The sequence below is a fragment of the Myxocyprinus asiaticus genome, chromosome 36 (assembly GCF_019703515.2).
Source record: "Myxocyprinus asiaticus isolate MX2 ecotype Aquarium Trade chromosome 36, UBuf_Myxa_2, whole genome shotgun sequence".
In the NCBI taxonomy this organism is placed as follows: domain Eukaryota; kingdom Metazoa; phylum Chordata; class Actinopteri; order Cypriniformes; family Catostomidae; genus Myxocyprinus; species Myxocyprinus asiaticus.
This window is the reverse complement of record NC_059379.1, coordinates 17,393,885-17,416,155: the sequence shown is the minus strand read 5'-3', so window position 1 is coordinate 17,416,155 and position 22,271 is coordinate 17,393,885. Positions and strand designations below refer to the sequence as shown.

General features: G+C 36.3%; 2 protein-coding genes across 2 annotated transcripts; one reads left to right on the top strand and one right to left on the bottom strand.

The window, feature by feature from the left end:
- Positions 1-8,687: 8,687 nt before the first annotated feature.
- On the top strand, positions 8,688-17,089 carry LOC127426991 (male-specific lethal 1 homolog). The gene is made up of 9 exons (XM_051674265.1): positions 8,688-8,873; positions 9,185-9,890; positions 11,407-11,603; positions 11,711-12,018; positions 12,113-12,177; positions 12,264-12,331; positions 12,444-12,571; positions 12,695-12,767; positions 13,150-17,089. Exons 2-9 carry the CDS (start codon positions 9,285-9,287, stop codon positions 13,235-13,237), a joined length of 1,533 nt encoding a protein of 510 aa, XP_051530225.1. The 5' UTR covers positions 8,688-8,873; positions 9,185-9,284; the 3' UTR covers positions 13,238-17,089.
- LOC127427008 (charged multivesicular body protein 2a) lies at positions 16,621-21,085 on the bottom strand. The gene is made up of 6 exons (XM_051674286.1): positions 20,917-21,085; positions 19,786-19,953; positions 19,495-19,674; positions 19,250-19,380; positions 19,068-19,129; positions 16,621-17,353 (listed from the first exon to the last, which is right to left on the bottom strand). The coding sequence occupies exons 2-6, from the start codon at positions 19,951-19,953 to the stop codon at positions 17,232-17,234; spliced, it is 663 nt and encodes a 220-aa protein (XP_051530246.1). The 5' UTR covers positions 20,917-21,085; the 3' UTR covers positions 16,621-17,231.
- Between the last annotated feature and the right edge of the window lie 1,186 nt (positions 21,086-22,271).

The window sequence follows — 22,271 nt, the reverse complement described above, 5'->3', positions numbered from 1 at the left end:
TGACACTAATTCAGAGTGGGGTGAAGACTAGTGGACACATCAAATGCTCTCCAAAAATGAGTACAGAGAGACATACATGTTCTGTGACAGCCAAGCTGATTTTGAGAGTCTAACAAGCAGTGGTACTCAGGAGCATTAGTGTAATCTGTAGGATAGTTATATTTAGAACCTGGTATGGAAGTATACTGTATATATACAGCTCCGGAAAAAATTAAGAGACCACTCAAAAGGTTTCTTAAATCAGCATCTCTACATGTATGGCAGCCATTCCATTCCAGTGTCTGTCGAATTCCTGCTTGAATTTTTGAGCCAGGAGAGGCATAAAATTACCCAACAGCAATGTGAAAGACTGGTGAAAAAGACGCATGAAAGCTGTGACTGAAAATCAGGGTTACTCCACCAAATACTGATTTCTGAACTTTTCCTAAAGTTAAAATATTAGTATTGTATCATTTAAAAATGAATATGAATTTGTTTTCTTCGCATTATTCAAGGTCAGAAAACAAATGGCATCTTTTTTGTTATTTTGACCAGTTGTCATTTTCTGCAAATAAATGCTCTAAATGACAATATTTTTATTTGGAATTTAAGAGAAATGTTGTCAGTACTTTATAGAATAAAACAAAAATGTTCATTTTACTCAAACACATAACTATAAATAGTAAATCCAGAGAAACTGAACATTTGTAGTGGTCTCTTAATTGCTGTATATATATATATATATATATCATTACTGTGCAAAAGTCTTAACATAAGATGTTTCACAAAAACATTTGTCTTAAGATGGTTATTTATATCTTCAGCTTTAGTGTGTCAATAGGAAATATACATTTTAGACTCCCAAACATTTCTTTTGCAAACAGAAAAGATTCGAATAGAAGAACAGGGAGCCCTGCAATAGATGGCATGGTCCCCACAGAGCCCTCACTGAATATTGAGTCAGTCTTGGATTACAAGAAGAGACAGAAGCAACTGAGAAAGCCGAAATAGATAGAAGAACTGTGGCGAATTCTCCAAGAAGCTTGGAACATCCTATCTGCCAACCAAGAAAAACTGTGTCCAGGTGTACCTAGGAGAAGGTAAGTTTTGAAGGCAAAGATGGTCACACCAAATACTGATTTAGCTTTTTATGTTTACTGGACTTTGTATGACATTAATTGATCGATGAAAACAATTTATGGCATCCTCACTATGCAACATTTTCCCCAAGTGATATATATATATATATATATATACACACACACACACACACACACTGAAACCCCTAATAAGTGGACTATACTCATTTGATTGAGTAAACTCATTCCCTCAATTTAACTTAGTAATGGCATCTCCAAAATGTATGTAATTAAGTTAAATGAAATTGGAATTTTTATTGAATGAACTTAACTATATAAATTGAGTTAACTTGTTGCAAGAAAACTTAACTCAGATTTGCTTTTTAAAATTTGTTTTCTTAATAATTCTTGATAGCAATTATTTAAATGCCCCCATATGTTCCTTTTGACCAAGGAAACATAATTAAATAAATCAAGCGCAAGGCATTGTGGATATTCCCCATATCCTCAATTTATGAACACTTAAAATCATGAGTCTTTGTATTTTTAAGAGAAGTAAGTTCAATGAACTTTAAAGAAAACTGCTTGAATTAAATAGCTTTTATGTAATGCTTAGGTAAGGGCTATTCATCAAAACAAGGATGACAGGAGAGCATCTCCAAACTGAGGGATGTTCAGGTGCACATGCAGAGATTGCCACCATTTCAAATGGCATACATCCCATAGACACTCTGAACATGAACATCTATCTCTAGTTTCAATGGTAAAAGATCTCGTAGGTCTTGCCTCTAGCCATATTCCTGTCTTCAATAACTGGTACCAGATCACTCGAATCAGTCTGATGCTAGAGGAAGCCCTGCACCATCCAGACATCTATCACAAATTACACATCATCGAAAGATGACATCCAAATATTTTTTTATTCTCATTCCTGTTCTGGCTTTCATTTCCTGCCCCTAGGAAATATGGTGTGTACGTATGTGTGTAAACCTGGAAGTCCAAGCAGAAAATCACATGGCTCTGGTTTAGGTGGAAAATCAAACACAGTTGTGGGCAGGCACCGATTTAACCAAAATAGGTGCTTTAATCATTTTTATGGATGGTGAGAGTTTACAACCTTTATATGTATTTATGTACTCTCAGCCTATGAGAGAGGCATAAATCATGTGGTCACCGCAGGAGATGAGAGAAGCTCGGAAAACAGGACAGAAGAGAGGAAGAGATGGTGAACAGAAAACGAAAAAGAGAGCCAAAACAAGAGAGAGAAGAGCGTGTGGAAAGAAGGAGCATCCTGAAATTAAGTTAAATTTGAAGTCAAATTTGACCAAGGGTCTATGCTGTCTTACTCAATTTCAACATCTAACATCACTTAAAAACCATCAGGTGCTTAATGAAAATAGATGTTATTATCTGTAATTACACTAAAGAACTCAATATTTACTATTAATATGGGAGTGATTTGGTACTTCAACTTTATTATTTAAATGAACAAACCTTATTTGTCTCCTTTATTACAGACTAATTGGACCATTAGACAAGGTGTTGGCATGAAAAAAAAAAAAAAGGACTGCTTTTGTCACCTTAGAGTGAACTTAGTTGTGATGAAACTCAGAAAGCTTTCTCCATCCCTCCCACACAGAGTATTTTACAAGTCAACTGTGACTGCTGCAGGAATAATAGTAGGGTTGGTTTTGGAGGTTGAAAATAAACAGGACGGGTCCTTGAGCTGTAAACCTGAGTTGGGAGTGTTGTTTTTATTTCCATGGGTTTCGAGGCCCCGTGGAGAGCTCATGGAGAATTGATTGTGTGTCTGAGTCACTCACTCCGCTCGGTTACGAGACCTTTTTGATTGTTTTTCACCCTGTTTGCCTGAAGAAGTACGCCTGACACCTTTGCCTCGCCTTCAAACACACAAACATACACATTAATTAATAAAGGAAAAGGCAATAATTTATAAGCAATGTCAATTATCCTCGAAAATATAAGTCAACTGGATGGTGTAGTAAAAGAGGTATCAGCTGCAAGCAGTGGATGTGTGTACAAATGTGCTTTTTGGGGATTTGGGATGGGGTGTTAAGGTGTCTACACCCTAGAGAAAGCACTCAGGGATAGTTTAACGGATAGGAATGAGCAAGATACGTTTTGAGGGTGTGGAAAGAGCCGGGTCAGTTTTAATTCAAAAGGGTTGACATTTTTAACTAAATGGATTTACGAAAGCACAACTGAACCCATTTGCAATTCTCATTGGTCAATAAATGCCTGCATCACACTGGTTGCAGTAAAATTCAAATTTTCTGAATTTTTAGTTGCATGATGGAGCATCACTTTCACAAACCCTTTTCTTTCGGTATCATTGCGCTGTTTTTCCTCTACATCCTTCCATACGAAACAGTAGAAATTACTTCATCATGATCTTTATAGGGAAAGTATAATTAGAATATAACTGTTCAAAATATTGACAGAATGATGAACCCTAAAACTTCAGTGTAAGTGAATAAGGCGCAGTCTAGTTAGGATTCATAACTTTGTCACATTTTTCTGTTTCATATACTTAGTTCACACTTTAACTACTGTACATGTTTAAATTAATGTAACAATATCATGGAGTACAATACTTTTTTCTTGCTGTACTTGTACAATGACAGTAAAGAGCTTGATTTGACTGTATTCACCTTTTTTTCAACTAGTGACACTTCAGTTTACAAGGCCTTAAAGGGATAGAGTAGAACTCTCATCATTTACTCACCCTTATGCAGTCTCAAACTCAAATGACTTTCTTTCTTCTGTTGAACACAAACAAAGATATTTTGATATTTACTGTGATACACTCAGGATCCAGCAGAATCACCTATGACTCATGAGTTAATTTTGCCAGCTCAACATCACAAATGAGCGTTAAAACACACACACACACACACACACACACACACACAAAACACTGAATGAACAAAGGAAAGGAATAGTTCAGAAGAGGAAAAAGATCTTCAAGCCCCTCTCCCATAAATAATTTTTGTTTGTGCCCCTTTGAAGTAGCTCTCTCTGTCATTAAGCAGGAAGAGCATGAACACTTTCCAGCAGAGAAGGAGAAAGGGAATGTGATCAATGTAGCAATAACACATGAGAAGAGAAACAGAATCAGATATGGCAAGGCAATGCAATAGTGCTCCATTGCAACGTGACCTACAAGGAGCGCCTTAGCAGTAATATCACACCTGTTCCTTCTTTAGCACTCGTTCAAACTAATTGAAATGAAAAATTATATTTTATTATCAAAAGTAAGGCTTATTTAGGAAATTATGCAAAGTGAAGAATTTGATCAGGATGATTCCATTTTCAATTTCAAATTTTCAATTCAATTAATAAGCTGATCAAATTGTGCAACTCTCAGTGGTTTCAGTATCATAACAGCAGAATGTACGCTATTCTATATTACAGGCTATTTTGACCTCATGAATAAACTAAACAGATATCATATTTTATCCTTGTCGAGTACCAGGAACAACAGATGGCCTATTTTTAGAATCCTAATCTTAGAACATACTGTGACAAAACCTGTTTATTTTCAGCTACTCTAAGATCAGTGTCACAGAGTGTGGCACATTATTAAAGTATTTGTTGAGAAGCTTGTATTTCAAAGCATTGAAAGTATGAAGGCATGTACTGTAAATGTCTGAAAATCAACGAATAAGTCAAGTATAAAATGATCAGTTGTCAAATGCTTTCATTATTGATCCGATGAAACTTTTTTATACATTTCTGAACATGATACCATAACGCAAACCTGTTACTTACATACTTCCTCTGTGCTTTTCACAGTGGCATTACTTTGGTGGGTATACCACCAAAAATGACCAAAAAATGCTGTAGCTGAATAACTAAAACAGAAAGTGCTGAAAAGTTGATGATTTGAGTTTTTTATAAAGCAATTTAATAAAAAGCATGAGCCTCTGTGTTATCATCTTCTACAACTGACACCTCATGCAACAACCAAGGTCATTCACACTGAAGGCTGGCCCTTGGATATACAGTAGAAAGTAGCACTACAGCTTACAGAAACTAAGGTGATACAGATTCAAAAGGGTACAAGAGAGAAAAACAGGATGAATTAAATGTAAGATGTACCTGTAAGAGAAATACAGTAAGTGGGTATGCACAAGTAAAACAGAAAAGGAGCAGAAAGAGAGGACAAGAGGCATTCTTTCATCTGTTATATAAAGTGATCTTCTGTGATGTTCTAATCCTAGTGAAATCAGCAAACGTCAAATGCAGACCAACATAGCATTCACCAACCTCCAGGATCCATTGTTCTGAATGTGCTATCCCTTTTGGCTAAACCCAAACCTATTCAACATCGGGCTGGAGACTGTCAGTATGATGGCTGGCAGCCAAACATGCTAACTGTGCAGCAAGAGATTGCAGAGAGTCCTCTGTGCCAAACTGTGTTGAAATTAACCCAGTAATCAGAAACATTATGTTCTTGTGGGGAGAGCCCAGGTGATTGGCAGATGGCTAAGAGCATTAGAAAGGTACCTGCCAAACGTTAGCCTACTGTCGCCTCCTGGTGTGAAAGCCATTGTGAAGAGGAGAGGCACACCCTTTTGTGTCTGCAGCATATGGCGGGGTAAATATTGACTTATATTATAATTATGAACAGCATAATCTAATAATTAATCATACACATATTCAAGACTCAAGCAGATGCATATGTGAAGAGAGCTATTTGTACATTATGCAAAGAGAATATAGCAGATGCCATAAGGCCCATATAGGTGACATGATGTTTTAATCTGCAATGCAAGAACTTTTAAACCGTTGATCTCAAAGTTCAGTTACAATGATACAACTAGCCTGCTTCCGTCTTGAATTGGTGATCCTAAATAGATGTCCTGTACTTTCAAAGACAAACTTTTGAGGTATAGTTTTACTTAAACAACAGGTATACAGGTCTTTATCATTTAATCAACTAAAAGAGAGAATTTAGCAGAGTTTATCAGCCATCATCACTTCTGTGAAAGTAGTAGTGAAAAACAAAGCAAAATATTAACTTGTTTTAATTATTAGTGAGGCTGTAATGGATCTCACTGTTTATTCCCACTGATTTATTCGGCCAGCTGGCACTGGGCAATGCCTAAAGGACAACAGTGTAGTGATAAAAGATGGCTCAAGCTGGGTTATGGACACTAAGTCACTCTAGTTGTTTTGTGTCCAAACACTACACCAAGGCCATAAAACTGTAGGATTGTAGGTCATTGAGTTGGCAAATAGACAATGTGTCGAGTCTTTGATTCAGCAGGGCAAGAGTGTTTAGAGAACTGCAGGTTATAAGGTAAAGTGTCTGCTCAATGTAATTACTTACCATCTCTCTCAAATTTAACTTACCACATATTTTCTTGCTTTCATGTTTTCTTTATGTTCTTTCTACACATGTGAACACAACACACACACACACACACACACACACACACTGATGTGATCAAACTTAGTCTTTCAGTCACATATAAATAGGCCTACATTATAAGACTAGGGCTAAGACTTTTATAATTTTGCAAAAGCTAAGCACAAGCTAGAATATGTCCCTTGGAACATTTAATTATGTCACACATTTTCAAAATTAGACACAACTGCAACTGGAGTAGTGTCCTCCTAAGGCAGGGGTGGGGAACCTTTTTCCCATTAAGGGCCATTTGAGTATTTACAAAATTATTCATGGGCCATACAATTGCTTGCAAATTCTAATTTTGGGTTAAAATTAGTGTACACATTCCGTCACGTGCTCATGCACCAAAAAAAAAAACAATGAAAGTTCTGTCTATTATACATTATTTTGCATTATCATTTTAAATTATTTGTAATCATTAATTTTAAAAAATAAAATAATTTCAGTTAACTGAATCAAGGCCATTTTTTTACTTTTCAAATTATTTCTCAAATGGCCTTGCGGGCCGGTATGGCCATGAGGCCTGATGTTCCCCATCTCTGTCCTAAGGACTCACAAGAGGGTTAAAGTTTGGAGCCTGAAGCCCTTTTGAAGGCAGTTGAGTGAAGTGAACCTCATCTTACATTTGGAGCACAACTCTGAGCTGAAATAAAACGATACATCCTTTTAATAAAAACTGTCTTTTGTGCAAATGCATCAAAGGCATGAGAGAAATTCAGCGTGAGAAAAACAATAATCATTAGTACGGCATCTCCCCCTGCTGGCGATACCAGTTACACACATGTAAGTGCCTTATAAAAGTGCATGTAGAGGAAATGAGGTCCTCTGAAAATGACGTTCTCTGTCTAGAACCCAACCTGAATAATTTCTTAAAGAAAACCAGTGGTGATACGTGTTAAAATCCGTTTGCATTCTAATATTTCAGCATGTATTAACATGTTTCTCATCCTCATGCCATCCCAGATGTGTATGACTTTCTTCTGCTGAACACACACACACACACACACACACACACACACACACACAAAAGATTTTTAGAAGAATATTTCAGCTCTGTAGGTCCACGCAATGCAAGGGAAGGGTGACCAGAACTTTGAAGCTCCAAAAAGCACATAAAGGCAGCATAAAAGTAATCCATAAGACTCCAGTGGTTAAACAGATATCTTCAGAAGCGATATGATATATAAATATTTATCTGTTTTTCACCTACACATATAATATAGCTTCTAAAGACAATGGCACCACTGGAGTCATATGGATTACTTTTATGCTGCCTTTTATGTGCGTTTGGGAGCTTCAAAGTTCTGGCCACCATTCACCTGCACTTTCACAGAAGTCACTTCTTTTCTCATTTAGTTTTTTATTCAATAAACTTCAGCATTATAAAATTTGAAATATGATACTGCAGGAAATGTATAACATTACTTTTAAGACATAAAAGAAAAAGGAAAAGAAAAAGGGGGGGGGGGGAATGCCAGGGGAAGGTAAAAATATACCAATAAATAAAAAAGGGTATAAAAATACATAAATAATTAAAATTAATACTTTGTAAAGAGCAAAAGTCTTAATAGCATTTGTTTTCAAAAAGTCTCCTATTTAATCAATCTACAAATTTACTTAAACCCATAAAGTTTGTTTTTTTATAAGTAAATTTGCATTTATGAATATGAAATTAGTCACTTCAGAAATGAACCGATGACAGTAGTAAACGTCAGAGGAAATTACGTCAAAATGGTTCTCTCCTCAAGTGTGCCCGGTATGATCTATATATTTTGCCTCCCTCAGATAACTAAAGTTCCAATACCAGATACTAACCTGGCCGGTTTTCATAGGCTTAAGACATGCTGCTCATTATTTGTGCAGATTAAAATTGTCACGCACATTATTTCTTAATTTTCCTCGATAAAAATCCAGCACACTAAATGTAAACATGTCCACGCGTGACGCATGCGCACTGAATCTAAACGCAGTCGTATATATGGGATCAAGCCTGCAAATGGGGGACAGACACCAATAAAAGTAATGCATAAGGTTCATTTAAAACGTATTTGAAATCGCCGATGTAGAACCTGTAACAATCTAAAACAGGCCATATAGAGTGGATTTAAACGTGCTGTGTTGTGAAAACGCATTTATATTTCATCACCTCGTTTGCTAACAGCGGCTAGCTAGCAATGATGAGAATCAAAATGGAGGCGCGTTATTTATTGCTAGCTGAAGTTAAATCTTTTATCATTCTTGAACTAAATAAATCACCGCCTTTAGTAAAAATATGCACAAGTAGATGTAGTATTAGTACATTATGCAATATTGTAGGTCTCGCTAGCTAGGGAAGTCCAACCTGGAGAGAGCTGCAGTGATCTGATGTTTATGAACAGGCAACTGATTTCTAGCCTTTAAGCAAATCATTTATGTATAGTAGCAGATAGTATATATATATATATATATATATATATGGTTGGTTTAAGTGTTTTATTTGGTGTTTGGTCACCCAGTGGTTTTGTTTAACTTTATAAACAATGTTAGGTTGTTTGCACCGTATAGACAGAAAAGATAAACCTTTACTCCTTGCAGACTTCTCATTTCCAATGCATTCAATTATATGCAGTCATATGTTTGTGTATGTTCTATAACATCGAGTCTAATTGAATAATAAATGCTAAATGTTTAATTTTTTTTGCATGTACAGGTCTGCGGACGCACCAATCCTTTCAGACAAGACAGAACAAGTTGATGGGATATAATCTCTATAGGAGCCATGGTTTATAGAGTAGAGGTTTTTCTTCGCCATGAATATGCGACCTAATTGCTTTTCTAAAGAGGGATTATACTCGAATAACCTCGACTTCAACCCATCTCAAACAGGACACCCAGTTAGTGTCCCAAGAGCTTCCACTGTCCTAGAACTACGAAATCCACCTGGTGACACTTCAAACAACGCCAGACAACATCTGATCTTGGACAAGAATTTGGGTGGGAAAGTCGAACGGACTTCATTGCTTGTAAAGCTCGGCAGAGTGTTAGCTGTCGCTTCAGAGGCTGGCTCTGAGGGAACAGAAACACTGTCATCTCAAGCAAAACAAATGGGGGGTGAAGGCACCCCAGTAAAAAGTAAAACTCCACTTGGACAGACCAACTCTATTGATAATAAGCCAGAGTTTGTATCCATGAATTCACATGAGAAGAGTGTGAAAGGGTTAGAAACTATGGGGGCATCTCATGAACACACGGAGGGTAAAAAGTTGAATATGAGGAAGATCACAGGTCATCCTCACACGCAAGCCACTTGCCTTAAACAGCTGCTTCTGCTTCAACTGGACTTGATAGAACAACAGCAACAACAACTGCAGTCTAAGGACAAGGAAATAGATGAACTCAAATCAGACAGAGACACGGTATGTAAGGTGCATGGTTTGGGAGACGTGGGATACTAGTTACCATCATGTTTCAGTTATTTCAGTTGGCCTGTGTACACTGATCTTATTGTTGAGCAATATAACAATAAGTATAAAGCAGTATAAAATGTGTTTATAGTTTATAATACGCATACTGGTAATGATTTCTCCATCAGCAGGTTTATAAAATGTGGGTAACACTACAATTATGTTGCATACATTAACATAAGTTAATGAATTAGGTGTCATGAACTAACAATGATCAATAATTTTTGACAGCATTTATTAATTTTGGTTAATGTTCAAGGGATAGTTCACCCAAAATTTAAAACTCTATCATTTACTTACACTCATGCCATCCCAGATGTCTATGACTTTCTTTCATCTGTAAAACTCAAGCAAAATGTTTTGTAAGAATATCTCAGTTCTGTAGATCCATACAATGCAAGTGAATGGTGGCCAGAATTTTGAAGCTCCAAAAAGCATATAAAGGCAGCGTAAAAGTAATTCATATGACTCCAGTGGTTAAATCCATGTCTTCAGAAGATATATGATAGGTGTGGGTGAGAAACAGATCTATATTTAAGTCCTTTTTTACTGTAAATGGCCACTTTCACATTCTTTCACATTTTGTTTTTGTCAATTTACATTCTTCGTACATATTGACACCTAGGAGGAGAATTTAAAGTAAATTCCCACTCTTATCATATTGCTTCTGAAGACATGGATTTAAACACTGGAGTCGTATTAATGACTTTTACGCTGCCTTTATGTGCTTTTTGTATCTTCAAAATTCTGGCCACCATTAACTTGCCTTATATGGACCTACAGAGATGAGACATTCTTATAAAAATCTTTGAGCTCTACAGAAGAAATTCATAGACATTTGGGATGGCATGGAGTTAATGAAGAGAGAATTTTCATTTTTGTGTGAACTATCCCTTTAATTTATTAATGTACTATTGATAATTTTTTGTTCATGGTATTTCATAATGCATTAACGTACACTACTTTATGCGTTAGAGGGACTGTTCACCCCAAAATTAAAATTGTATTAATTTACTCACCCGTATGTTGTTCCAAACCTGTAAGACTTTTCTTCTTCTGCGGAGCACAAAAGGAGATTATAAGCAGAATGCTAGCCTGAGTCACCATTCACTTTCATTTTTTCCATACAGTGAAAATGAATGGTGACTCAGGCTAGCATTCTGCTAAATATTTTATTTTATGTTTCTCTGAAGATAGCAAAAATCACAGGTTAGGAACCTTGTAAGGGTGAGTAAATGGTGACATAATTTGTATTTTTAGGAGAACTGTCCCTTTAAAAATGTATTAGTATTTGTTGAAATTAACATTAACCAATAAAACCAAGATTAACAAGTACTGTAAAATATTTTTCATTGTTAGTTCATGTTAACTAGTTCATTATCTAACGTAATCTTATACAACCTTATTGTAAATTGTTAGCCTTTTTTTCTTTTATAATATAGTTGCTATTTTACCTGTCTTGAAACAGTTGCTTGCCCGAATTGAGAGGATGGAACGGCGTTTGCAGTTGTTAAGTAAGGAACCACGTGACAAGAAGCTCTTTCAGCCGTTAGAGAGATGGGTCCCTGATACGGAAGACTTTTGGGAATCTGAATTGGGGGATAGCCCGCAGACTCCAACATCCAAGTCACTTCAGTTGAATCGAAGTGGCAAGATGCAAAAGAGGTAACAAATGGGAAATTCACCAGTCAGTCTCCCTCTCCTGTTATCAATCGCTCGTTCTGTCTTGTGGCTTCCACTTGACTGATGTGACCTGTAAATATTCTGTCTAGGAAGTTCAACTTCTTAGATGCTAAGATGCAGAGGTCAAGAGGTAAGGCCACAAGATTGACCCCCCAAAAATTAGACACAGGAGAGACATCACCATGTCACCGTGACTTGCGAAACAAAGAGCCCCAAGAGAAGATGAGTTTTGGGAAATCAAGTGGACAGATGGATCTGCACCCAGAGGGAGAAGATAGAAAAGAAACTGAAGATCTCCCATACTTGACCACGACCGAGATGTACCTGTGCTGCTGGCATCAGCCTCCAGCCTCCCCATTGCAGGAACCATCTCCAAAGAAAGAGGAGGATGTTGCAAGTAAGTGACTGGCTCAAGTGCAAAATGGCAGTTGTGAACAATCAAATGTTTTCATGTGAGTTTACAAATTCTAATGCCAAAAATATCTCTTCAGTTCCATCCTGGAGAGAAAATAGCATGGAACCCCTGTGCGAGGAGGATGGCTTTGACATACCTGAGGTAAGAGCAATTCATTCATACACACTCTTCCACATAAACCCAAGTGTGAATTTCACAGTTAACCCTGTCATTTCTTTATCCTGTAGAATCTTGACGATACCGTTTTTCTGAAACGCCACGCAAAGCTAGAACTGGATGAGAAGAGACGAAAAAGGTGAGTTATTTCTCGCATGATGTGTTCCTGATCTGTTTGTGGCGTCAACCCTTCGTATTGCTTTCAGTTAATTTACTTGACTGTTTATGTATGCTTATCTTTCTCCTGTCAGATGGGACATTCAGAGAATACGTGAACAGCGTATGCTTCAAAGACTGCAGCAGCGCATGGAGAAGAAAAAGATGAATGTTCAGGAAAATGAGCCCGAATTGTCCTCATTTTATCCTGACGTGGACAGTGGTATGTCCCTTCTACATTCAAACATATTATTTTGATAACTTCTTTTTGCATTTTATGCATTTATGAACAAATAAAGCTGGTATTTGATAACATTTGACTGATTCTGTTTCCTTCACCGTACAGTGGAGGCCATTGAAATCACACCATTTCTGCCAGTAGTGGCCTTTGGTCATCCTTTGCCCAATTTGCCTGCACAGTAAGCTAATTTCTCCTTCAAATATCTCTTTAAGTCAAGTAAAAGTTAAGGTGAAGTGTGTAAGTTCTGCGTCACTAGCATCACCCCAGTGGAATTGCAAAAAATAATAATCCATCTGCTGTCGCATGGTTAAACTGATAGTCATTGTTAACAAGTCAACGTTGCTATTTTGGGCTGGTTGGGATGCTTTGCAACATTTTGATTGCACCACGTTGTTTACACTTTCAAATTAAATTGATCTACTCTCTGCATAATTAGTTGGGATAGGATTAAGTAACATTTTAAAAAATTGCACACATCACCTATAACTGGCTTGAAGTGTTGAATCATATAACAATCAAAAGGCATATTGATCATGTCAGTCCACTGTTGTTTTCTGCAGGAACTTCGAGCTGCCATGGCTTGACGAAAAAAGTCGGTGTCGTATTGAAAATCAGAAAAAAACTCCCCATCGAACCTGTCGGAAATGAGCCACAGATTTTGAGTATGTATCCAAGTTGAATGCTACGTGGATGAGCAAAGACAGGTTTGATCAGTCAGGTGACAAGATATTTGCCCATCATTATAGTTTAGTGTCGGGCTGCTATCTGCTGGCAGAGACTGTTTAGGCTAGAATGAAATGCCAGCATTACGGTGATGTTATCATACTATGTTGCCAAGACTATAAAACACCAACTGCCCTGTTAACTGCAGTTTTAGGTCACATCCTCACTTATACATTTTCAGTTCCTTAACATCATCGTTTTCCAAAGTGTGACGTTATGGAGAGCGTTTTCGGTGGAGGAAAACGCCATTCTAGTGTGGGTGAGAGGCGTAACATATCAAAATCAATGCGTTTTTCAAACAAAAACGTATGAGTGTGGACGTGTGTTAGTTTGCACACAATCAGTGTGTGGTCTTTACTGATTTAGGCTTTTACCTGTAGTCCTGTTCTGTGAATTTTCACTGAGGCTAAGTGATACTGGTTATGCAGGCTTTGCTGCAAATAATGTTTTAATGTGCACTAAACTGTGGTAAAGGAGTATTGATGCACATTTGCATGTATGCCTCAATATATTTGTGTTGAGAATGGCTTTAAAGAGCTTGTTTTGTTTTCAAAAATGGTAATTATGCATGAATGTCTTGATGAAACCTAAAAATGTACATATTTTTGTAAACATAGCATAGCCATTTAGAAGTTGGCAGGATTAGGAAGAGGATGCTAATATGTTTAAGTATGCTCTAGTGTATAAGAGAAGCAAGCATTTTTGTATGACCATCTAGGTGTATGTTGGAGGTCTAATTAAGGACCCTTAATGTTATTTTTTGAATCGATTAGTTGGTCTGTTGTTGTAATGTTTGATGTACCGCAACCTTCTTGTTGAAAAAACATTTATTTTACACATCCATTTTCCTCAAGTCTCATCAATGTCCAAAAGTGTTGCTAGTCTGTATTAATTTTGGATAAACTGTGTGCCTAATGGGATTAATTTTAGGGCATTTGTGTTATATTTCTTATAGATATTCCTGTTCAAATTGTAAAGATTTTTTATGTTTTATTTTCGCATAAATGTGTTGATCTTGTTAGTACAAAATACATCAAAAAGATTTTTGTTTCTTCCCCTGAATGTGTACATCTGGACCACTGTAAATAGCTTTAATGACACATACCAGCTGTAAATAAGTAAAACGTTGCTGTTATTTTTTTATTTAATGTCAGAATGTTTTATGTCCAGTATAGATGATATATTGATAGCATTATTTACAAAATAAGAATTTTTGTTTTTCAAAAAAATAAAACAAATGCACTCTATAATTTCATAATTGACATACTCGATTTTTAATGTTTTGTGTGTCCATATTTTTTCTGTGTAGTATGTTTTATTTAATATTTGCAATTCACTTAATTTCGCACTTGCCATTATATGGGTGTGGAATTGGTCTTAATGGAAGGATTATGAAATGAGACCTTGTACAAGACAAGCACAAAGACTTCATTAAGCATCTTGTTTTATGCATATACACTTGCTGAGCACTTAATTAGGAACACTATGGTCCTAATAAAGTGCTCCACGTGATCTGCTGTCGTGGCCCATCCACTTCAAGGTTCAATGTGTTGTGCATTCTGAGATGCTATTCTGCTCATTACAATTGCAGAGAGTGGTTATCAGAGTTACAGTAGACTTTATCAGTTCGAACCAGTCTGGCCATTCTCTGTTGACCTCTCTCATCAACAAGACATTTCTGTCCACAGAACTGCCCCTCACTGGATGTTTTTTGTTTTTGGCACCATTCTGAGTAAATTCTAGAGACTGTTGTGCGTGAAAATCCCAGGAGATCAGCAGTTACAGAAATTCTCAAACCAGCCCATCTGGCACCAACAATCATGCCATGGAAATACTGAGATCACTTTTTTTCCCATTCTTATGGTTGATGTGAACATTAACTGAAGCTCCTGACCCGTATCTGCATGATTTTATGCATTGCACTGCTGCCACACGATTGCCTGATTAGATAATCGCATGAATAAGTAGGTGAACAGGTGTTCCTAATAAAGTCCTCAGTGAGTGTATAAATTCTTAGTTTTGATTACTATAAAGATAATTACAGTATACTGTATATAAAAATATATATTAATATAAATATGAATGTGTCTGTATTAATCACATCTTTGTATGCAAAATTATATGAAACGTGTAATTTTTCTCAACTCAGATTGGCTGTGAAACCAGATTACCATAAAATGTTAAAATGCAGGCATTGAGTTAAAATGTAATTCAGTAATTTAATCTGACAAATTTATATTTAATATCAGAATATAATGTAAAACTAATCAAATTGTCATGATCAAACTTAACTGATGTAGATCTCAAAAGTGTAGTTCTATGATTTTTCTATAAAGTTGTCATCATACATTGAGAGAGGTTCTGTGAATTGTTGGATGAGCTATTGTCATGGTGCGTAATGACAGTTTGTGTGAAATAAGTCTTGTCATTAAAATAATGTAACAATGAAAACAATCATAGTGGTCCTAGAAATGGGCTTCATGTATATCTTAATGCAAAATATAATTTATTTTTTTTCTTTTGATTTTGGGGTGAAATATAACAGATCTTTCTCTCCATGATTCACCTAATTACTGCACAATCTGATATTCAATCTACTGTTGTAAATCAAACATCAAATGAAAAAATATCAGTCACTTCACTTCATGGTAAACGTGAAAAAAAGCTTACTGAAAAAAAAAAAGCAAAATAAATAATTTTTCAAAATATACCACCTCTTTCTGATTCACAATTAGATAAATACAGATCATATTTATTCTCTACTTTTAATAATATGTCTTAAGACTATTTTGTGAAAAAACTAGCTTTGGGAGACAGCCTCCAAGATTTTTTTTTATTAAATGACAATTTATTTTGAGATGTGGTCTCTCGCAAACTAAAGGGATAGTTCACCAAAAAATTCTAATTCACTCATTTACTCATCCTTATGCCATCCCAGACATGTATGACTTTTTTCTGCCGAACACAAAAGATTTGAGAAGAATATCTCAGCTTTGTAGGTCCTCACAATGCAAGTGCATGGGTACCCAAATTGTGAAGCTCAAAAAAGAACATAAAAGCAATCTTAATAAAGAACTTAAATGTTGATCTGTTTCTCACCCACACCTGTCATATCACTTCTGAAGACATGGATATAATCACTGGTGTCATTTTGATTTCTTTTATACGGCCTTTATGTGCTTTTTGAGCTTCAACATTTTGACATGAGGGTGAATAAATGATGAGAGAATTTTTATCTGTGGGTGAACTATCCTTTAAGCTTTTATGAAGAACAGGCCAGGGTGTTGGGACCAGAGATTCAATCACTCTGAGAAACAAATAAAAACTTTTATTATACAAGTATCACTGAAAGATCAAGATTAAAATATAATTAGCAGAGATCTATTAGATATTACAATAGCACAGGTATTTCAAAGAGGGTAGTCTGAGGTCCCCTTATATAGAGAGATTGAAAAACTCCAGTGGCTACATTTTACACCATTTATATAAAAGTTCAGTACCACCATCCACATTTATTATTTATTTAAAAGATGATGTCATAAACCATTTTTATAGTAATTCAATATTTAGTGTTAGTTTTCCTTAAAAGTTAAGTTGGAACCTTGTATTCTCTGGCAACCAGTTGTTTGTTGATCAGAATTTATCACCTCTATAAATGATTTGTCTAAACAGAAGACTTGAAAGCAGTCTGATGCATTGCATCTCATTTGGGTTACTTTTTTGGTGAAGAAACATTTATACAGCATGTCCAGTATCATTAGAAGAGACAATGACAAATGACAAAACAAAACAGAGACCGCATCCACATACTCCAATATTCCTCCCTCTTTTCTTTGCGTCAGTCTAAATTTCAGTAAAGTGAACTTTGCACAAACATTTCTGCATTTATAAAAAGTCTTTACTAAAAGTATTTTTATTCTCAGTCTCTTCTGAGGTTATTCAACCTCTCCTCCAGGTCAGCATCAGCATCTGCCAGCGTAGGCTGTGGTTCAGCTTTCTTTCCACTTGCAACTGAGAGACTTCCTCCAGTAGCAGGCAGGTCTGTTTGAATTCATTGACAAAGGCAATATGTGAAGATCTTGAGGATCACTGCAATCTTATACAGTTGTGATCAAAAGTTTGCATACCCTGGCAGAAATTGTGAAATTTTGGCATTGATTTTGAAAATATGACTGATCATGCAAAAAAAATGTTTTTTTTTTTTTTTTAATTATTTAAGGATAGTGATCATATGAAGCCATTTATCATCACATGTTGTTTGGCTCCTTTTTAAATAATAATGGTAACAGAAATCACCCAAATGGCCCTGATCAAAACTTTACATACCCTTGAATGTTTGGCCTTGTTACAGACACACAAGGTGACACACACTGGTTTAAATGGCAATTAAAGGTTAATTTCCCACACCTGTAGCTTTTAAAATTGCAATTAGTGTCTGTGAATAAACAGTCAATGAGTTTGTTAGCTCTCACGTGGATGCACTGAGCAGGCTAGATACTGAGCCATGGGGAGCAGAAAAGAACTGTCAAAAGACCAGCATAACAAGGTAATGGAACTTTATAAAGATGGAAAAGGATATAAAAAGATATCCAAAGCCTTGAAAATGCCAGTCAGTACTTTTTGGGGATCTCTTGATACCAAGCCAAGGTCAGGTAGACCAAGAAAGATTTCAGCCACAACTGCCAGAAGAATTGTTCGGCATACAAAGAAAAACCCACAGGTAACCTCAGGAGAAATACAGGCTGCTCTGGAAAAAGACAGTGTGGTTGTTAGAAGGAGCACAATACGACGATACTTGAACAAAAATGAGCTGCATGGTCGAGTTGCCAGAAAGAAGCCTTTACTGTGCCAATGCCCGAAAAAAGCCCTGTTTCAATATGCCCGACAACACCTTGACACGCCTCACAGCTTCTGGCACACTGTAATTTGGAGTGACGAGACCAAAATAGAGCTTTATGGTCACAACCATAAGCGCTATGTTTGGAGAGGGGTCAACAAGGCTTATAGTGAAAAGAATACCATCCCCACTGTGAAGCATGGTGGTGGCTCACTGATGTTTTGGGGGTGTGTGAGCTCTAAAGGCACAGGGAATCTTGTGAAAATTGATGGCAAGATGAATGCAGCATGTTATCAGAAAATACTGGCAGACATTTTGCATTCTTCTGCATGAAAGCTGCGCATGAGATGCTCTTGGACTTTCCAGCATGACAATGACCCTAAGCACAAGGCCAAGTTGACCCTCCAGTGGTTACAGCAGAAAAAGGTGAAGGTTCTGGAGTGGCCATCACAGTCTTCTGACCTTAATATCATCGAGCCACTCTGGGGAGATCTCAAACGTGCAGTTCATGCAAGACGACCAAAGACTTTGCATGACCTGGAGGCATTTTGCCAAGATGAATGGGCAGCTATACCACCTGCAAGAATTTGGGGCCTCATAGACAACTATTACAAAAGACTGGACACTGTCATTGATGCTAAAGGGGGCAATACACAGTATTAAGAACTAAGGGTATGCAGACTTTTGAACAGGGATCATTTCATTTTTTTAATTGTTGCCATGTTTTGTTTTATGATTGTGCCGTTCTGTTATAACCTACAGTTGAATATGAATCCCATAAGAAATAAAAGAAATGCGTTTTGCCTGCTCACTCATGTTTTCTTTAAAAATGGTACATATATTACCATTTCTCCAAGGGTATGCAAACTTTTGAGCACAACTGCATGCATAGTAACTGTAATAATATTTTTTCCTTACTTGAAAGTTCATCAGACAGTGTCAGACCCAGCTCATCCAGAACTTGAGATACCACAGCATCACTACATTCAAAGCAAACACAGTGCATTTCAGGAGACTCCTGTCTAATAGGTATATACAGGGTATCTGCAGGTTCGAAGCAATGAAATTTAAGACTTTAATAAATTAATTCAAGCTCTCACCTCTCCTCTTCATCATCTTCGTCTCCCATTGCATCATCGATTGCATCATTCATCATCTCCTCCTTCATGTCCATTATTTCACTTTGGCGCTCAAACTCCATCATGATCTTTTGAATCTGTGGTAACTTCAGCTGCATTGAGATAAACAGGCATCCATATAAACAACTGCATTTCAATACCAGTGATCTGTTTTCTGTTGACAAGAGAAATAAAGATTGAAACACTTTATGAACAGACAGTTATACCTGTCTGTTCATGGTGGCCATAGCTTTGGTGACTCCTTTCATGGCTTGTGCCATGCTGTTGTTAGATTTGAGCGTTTGGATTTTAAGGCTGACAGCTTGAATATTGGCTCTCATCATGATGAATTTCTTAACGTACCGCCTTGTACGAACCAAGTCCTTAGCCATAATCTTAACAGCATCCTGTCACAAAAAGAATATTATTTACACTTAAGCAACACTTCATTTGGACATATCAACAACAGTGACACTAAAGACACATGGATGTCCAATGAAAAAAAAAAACCTTCATACCATCTGTCCTTGCTTGGCCATTTTCTTAATGTCAGCAATTATTTTCTTTTCCTGTTGCTCCATTCTCTGGCGTTCTCTGTCTAGATCTCTCATGGCTCGATTCAGTGCTCTCTGGTTCTGTCTGAGCATCTCCTCCGGAGTCTTTCTTTTTCCAAATAGGAACTCCATCTGACATGACCAAATGAGAAAAGTATATCAGATCTGACTGTTTGGAGATCTTTTTGTCTAAAAATCTTAAGGATTAGTTTCCTTACTCTCCTAAAACAAGTTTAAAAGAGCAAAAATGTCCAAACCAGATAACCAAAGGTTTCTTGCCACTATAGATAAAAGATTAGGTCACATAAAAGGAATTCAGATTTATGCAGGTGACTGAATGACAGTGACTCACAGGCATGTGGTACTATGACATCATAATTTACAGGTATGTTTGGCAGTCCTAAGCACTACTGTTGGTCAACAAGTGGCTCCTATTGCTACTTTCAAATTAAAATATTCTACATGCAAAGAATCAAAGTGACATTAACCCTGCTGTAATAGATGTGACATTTCGCGCTCTCTTCTCAATTTTAGATGAAAACCCCCCTGAAAAACACACCATTACATTCAGCTTATTTGAGATACACACTGCTAATGGCAATGAAACAGGCCCTTTAGCTCAATAAGAATTGAATCACTAGAACAGCGATAATACAGCAGGGCACAATGCTTAATGTCGAAAAAGTTGAAAACGTTGTCGTGTGAACGGCCCCATAGTTCACAAAAAGTGCGCTTCCCCACTGCGCGCGCTCACAAGCTGCTGAACGTTGTCTCCGCATTTTGAAAGTGAAACATGCGGGAATTATTACAATTGTGCTCAATCCCGCGCTAATGAACTAATTTTCATAACTGAGATTTTAATCAGGCAACTTGTCCGGTCAGGCAAGTAAAATTCCACTTGTCCCGGACAAGCGTTAATGTCGAGCCCTGTACAGGTTCAATCTTTAAACGATTACATATTAACGGCTACATATCGTTTCATAACCCGATTGGTTCTTCCCCCAAATATGGAAGAATAAACTCAGTTGGCTAAAATTAGCTCAGCATATATAGAAAACTGGGAGGCCTCTGACCCTGCATCATTCTCGGCTTTACCTTGACTTTTCTTTATGTGGAAAACGTCCACCAGAGAAATCCGCAGCTGTTCAAGCCAGATATTACGCCGCCGTTTGTTTCTTCTACTTATTAAAAGTTACTGTTCGTCGATCCACCCGATTGTTTTCCCCACTCTTACTTCCGCATGTGAATGTCAATACTTCCTTTGTGTGAGTTTACGTCACAGGATATGCGTCAAAGTATAATTTTCCATAAATCCAAATACCCCCAACTTTATACCCTACTGTATCTTATATTTGACCCTTTAATTGTACACACAGGGAGGAATGGTTTTTTATTTGATTATTTATTTTAATTTTTTCTTCCTCTCTTTTTTAAGTTAAACATTGCAATTCTGTAATTTCTATACTAATATGTATCTGAGTTTTTTCTGAATATGCAATCTGTCACATTATTGTCAATGTGATGTCATTTCACCAATAAAAAACACCATAGGCAAAAATATTATAACCTTGTTATAGAGAAATTGTATTTCTTTTTATTTATTATTATTATTCATTTTATTTTACTTTGTTTATTTTAAAAAAAAACAAAACATCGTGGACTGTAAGACAGTGTGCTTTATTTGTTTATGAATGTAAATATGCAGAAACATGGATGAGAAAAGGCTTGGATGAAAAATCTCGGAATCACTCAAATATTTCCAGAAAAATAAACTGTAATTCCTTTTACTAATTTTACTGTATTTCCTTTGATTAATTCTACACATAAATATCAAACACTTGCATTTTGGGTTTTACTCTGTTTTCCTAAAAATTCATATTCAAAGATAGCGTCAGACATTACAATCTAATTACAGTTTCATTTCATTACATAAATAATTAGACCAATCTCTCAATATAAATGTATTTTTCGTGTGTTTTTATAACTTTGTTTACCACGACTTTTTTAGATGCCCCTTTCGTTCAAAACAAACCTTGGAAATTGTGTGATTTTAATTTGACATGCTCAGCCAACCTTCATACTTACACTTAATAAAGTGAAAGTATATATATATATATATTAGCCCATTTTTAAGATTTAAGCTTATCGCTTTTATTAATGTAATGTTTAACACAAATTAATGAAACTTAAAATATATGTTTTCCCTTAAAGATTACTCAATTCAATTTTGTTATGAAATTAAAGTGTAAATCTTACAATTATTTTTAAGTGTACTTATTATCGCGACTGTTGTTATTTAACATGATAAAAACATTTGCAATTAATTATCATAAATAAATATTTGAAATTATTCTTACTTGGCCACCAAGCCAAAGCAGGAAACATAAAACATTAGTTTGGTTTTGGATTCTGAAAGAGAAAAAAAGTACTCAATATGTGAGCAATAGGAC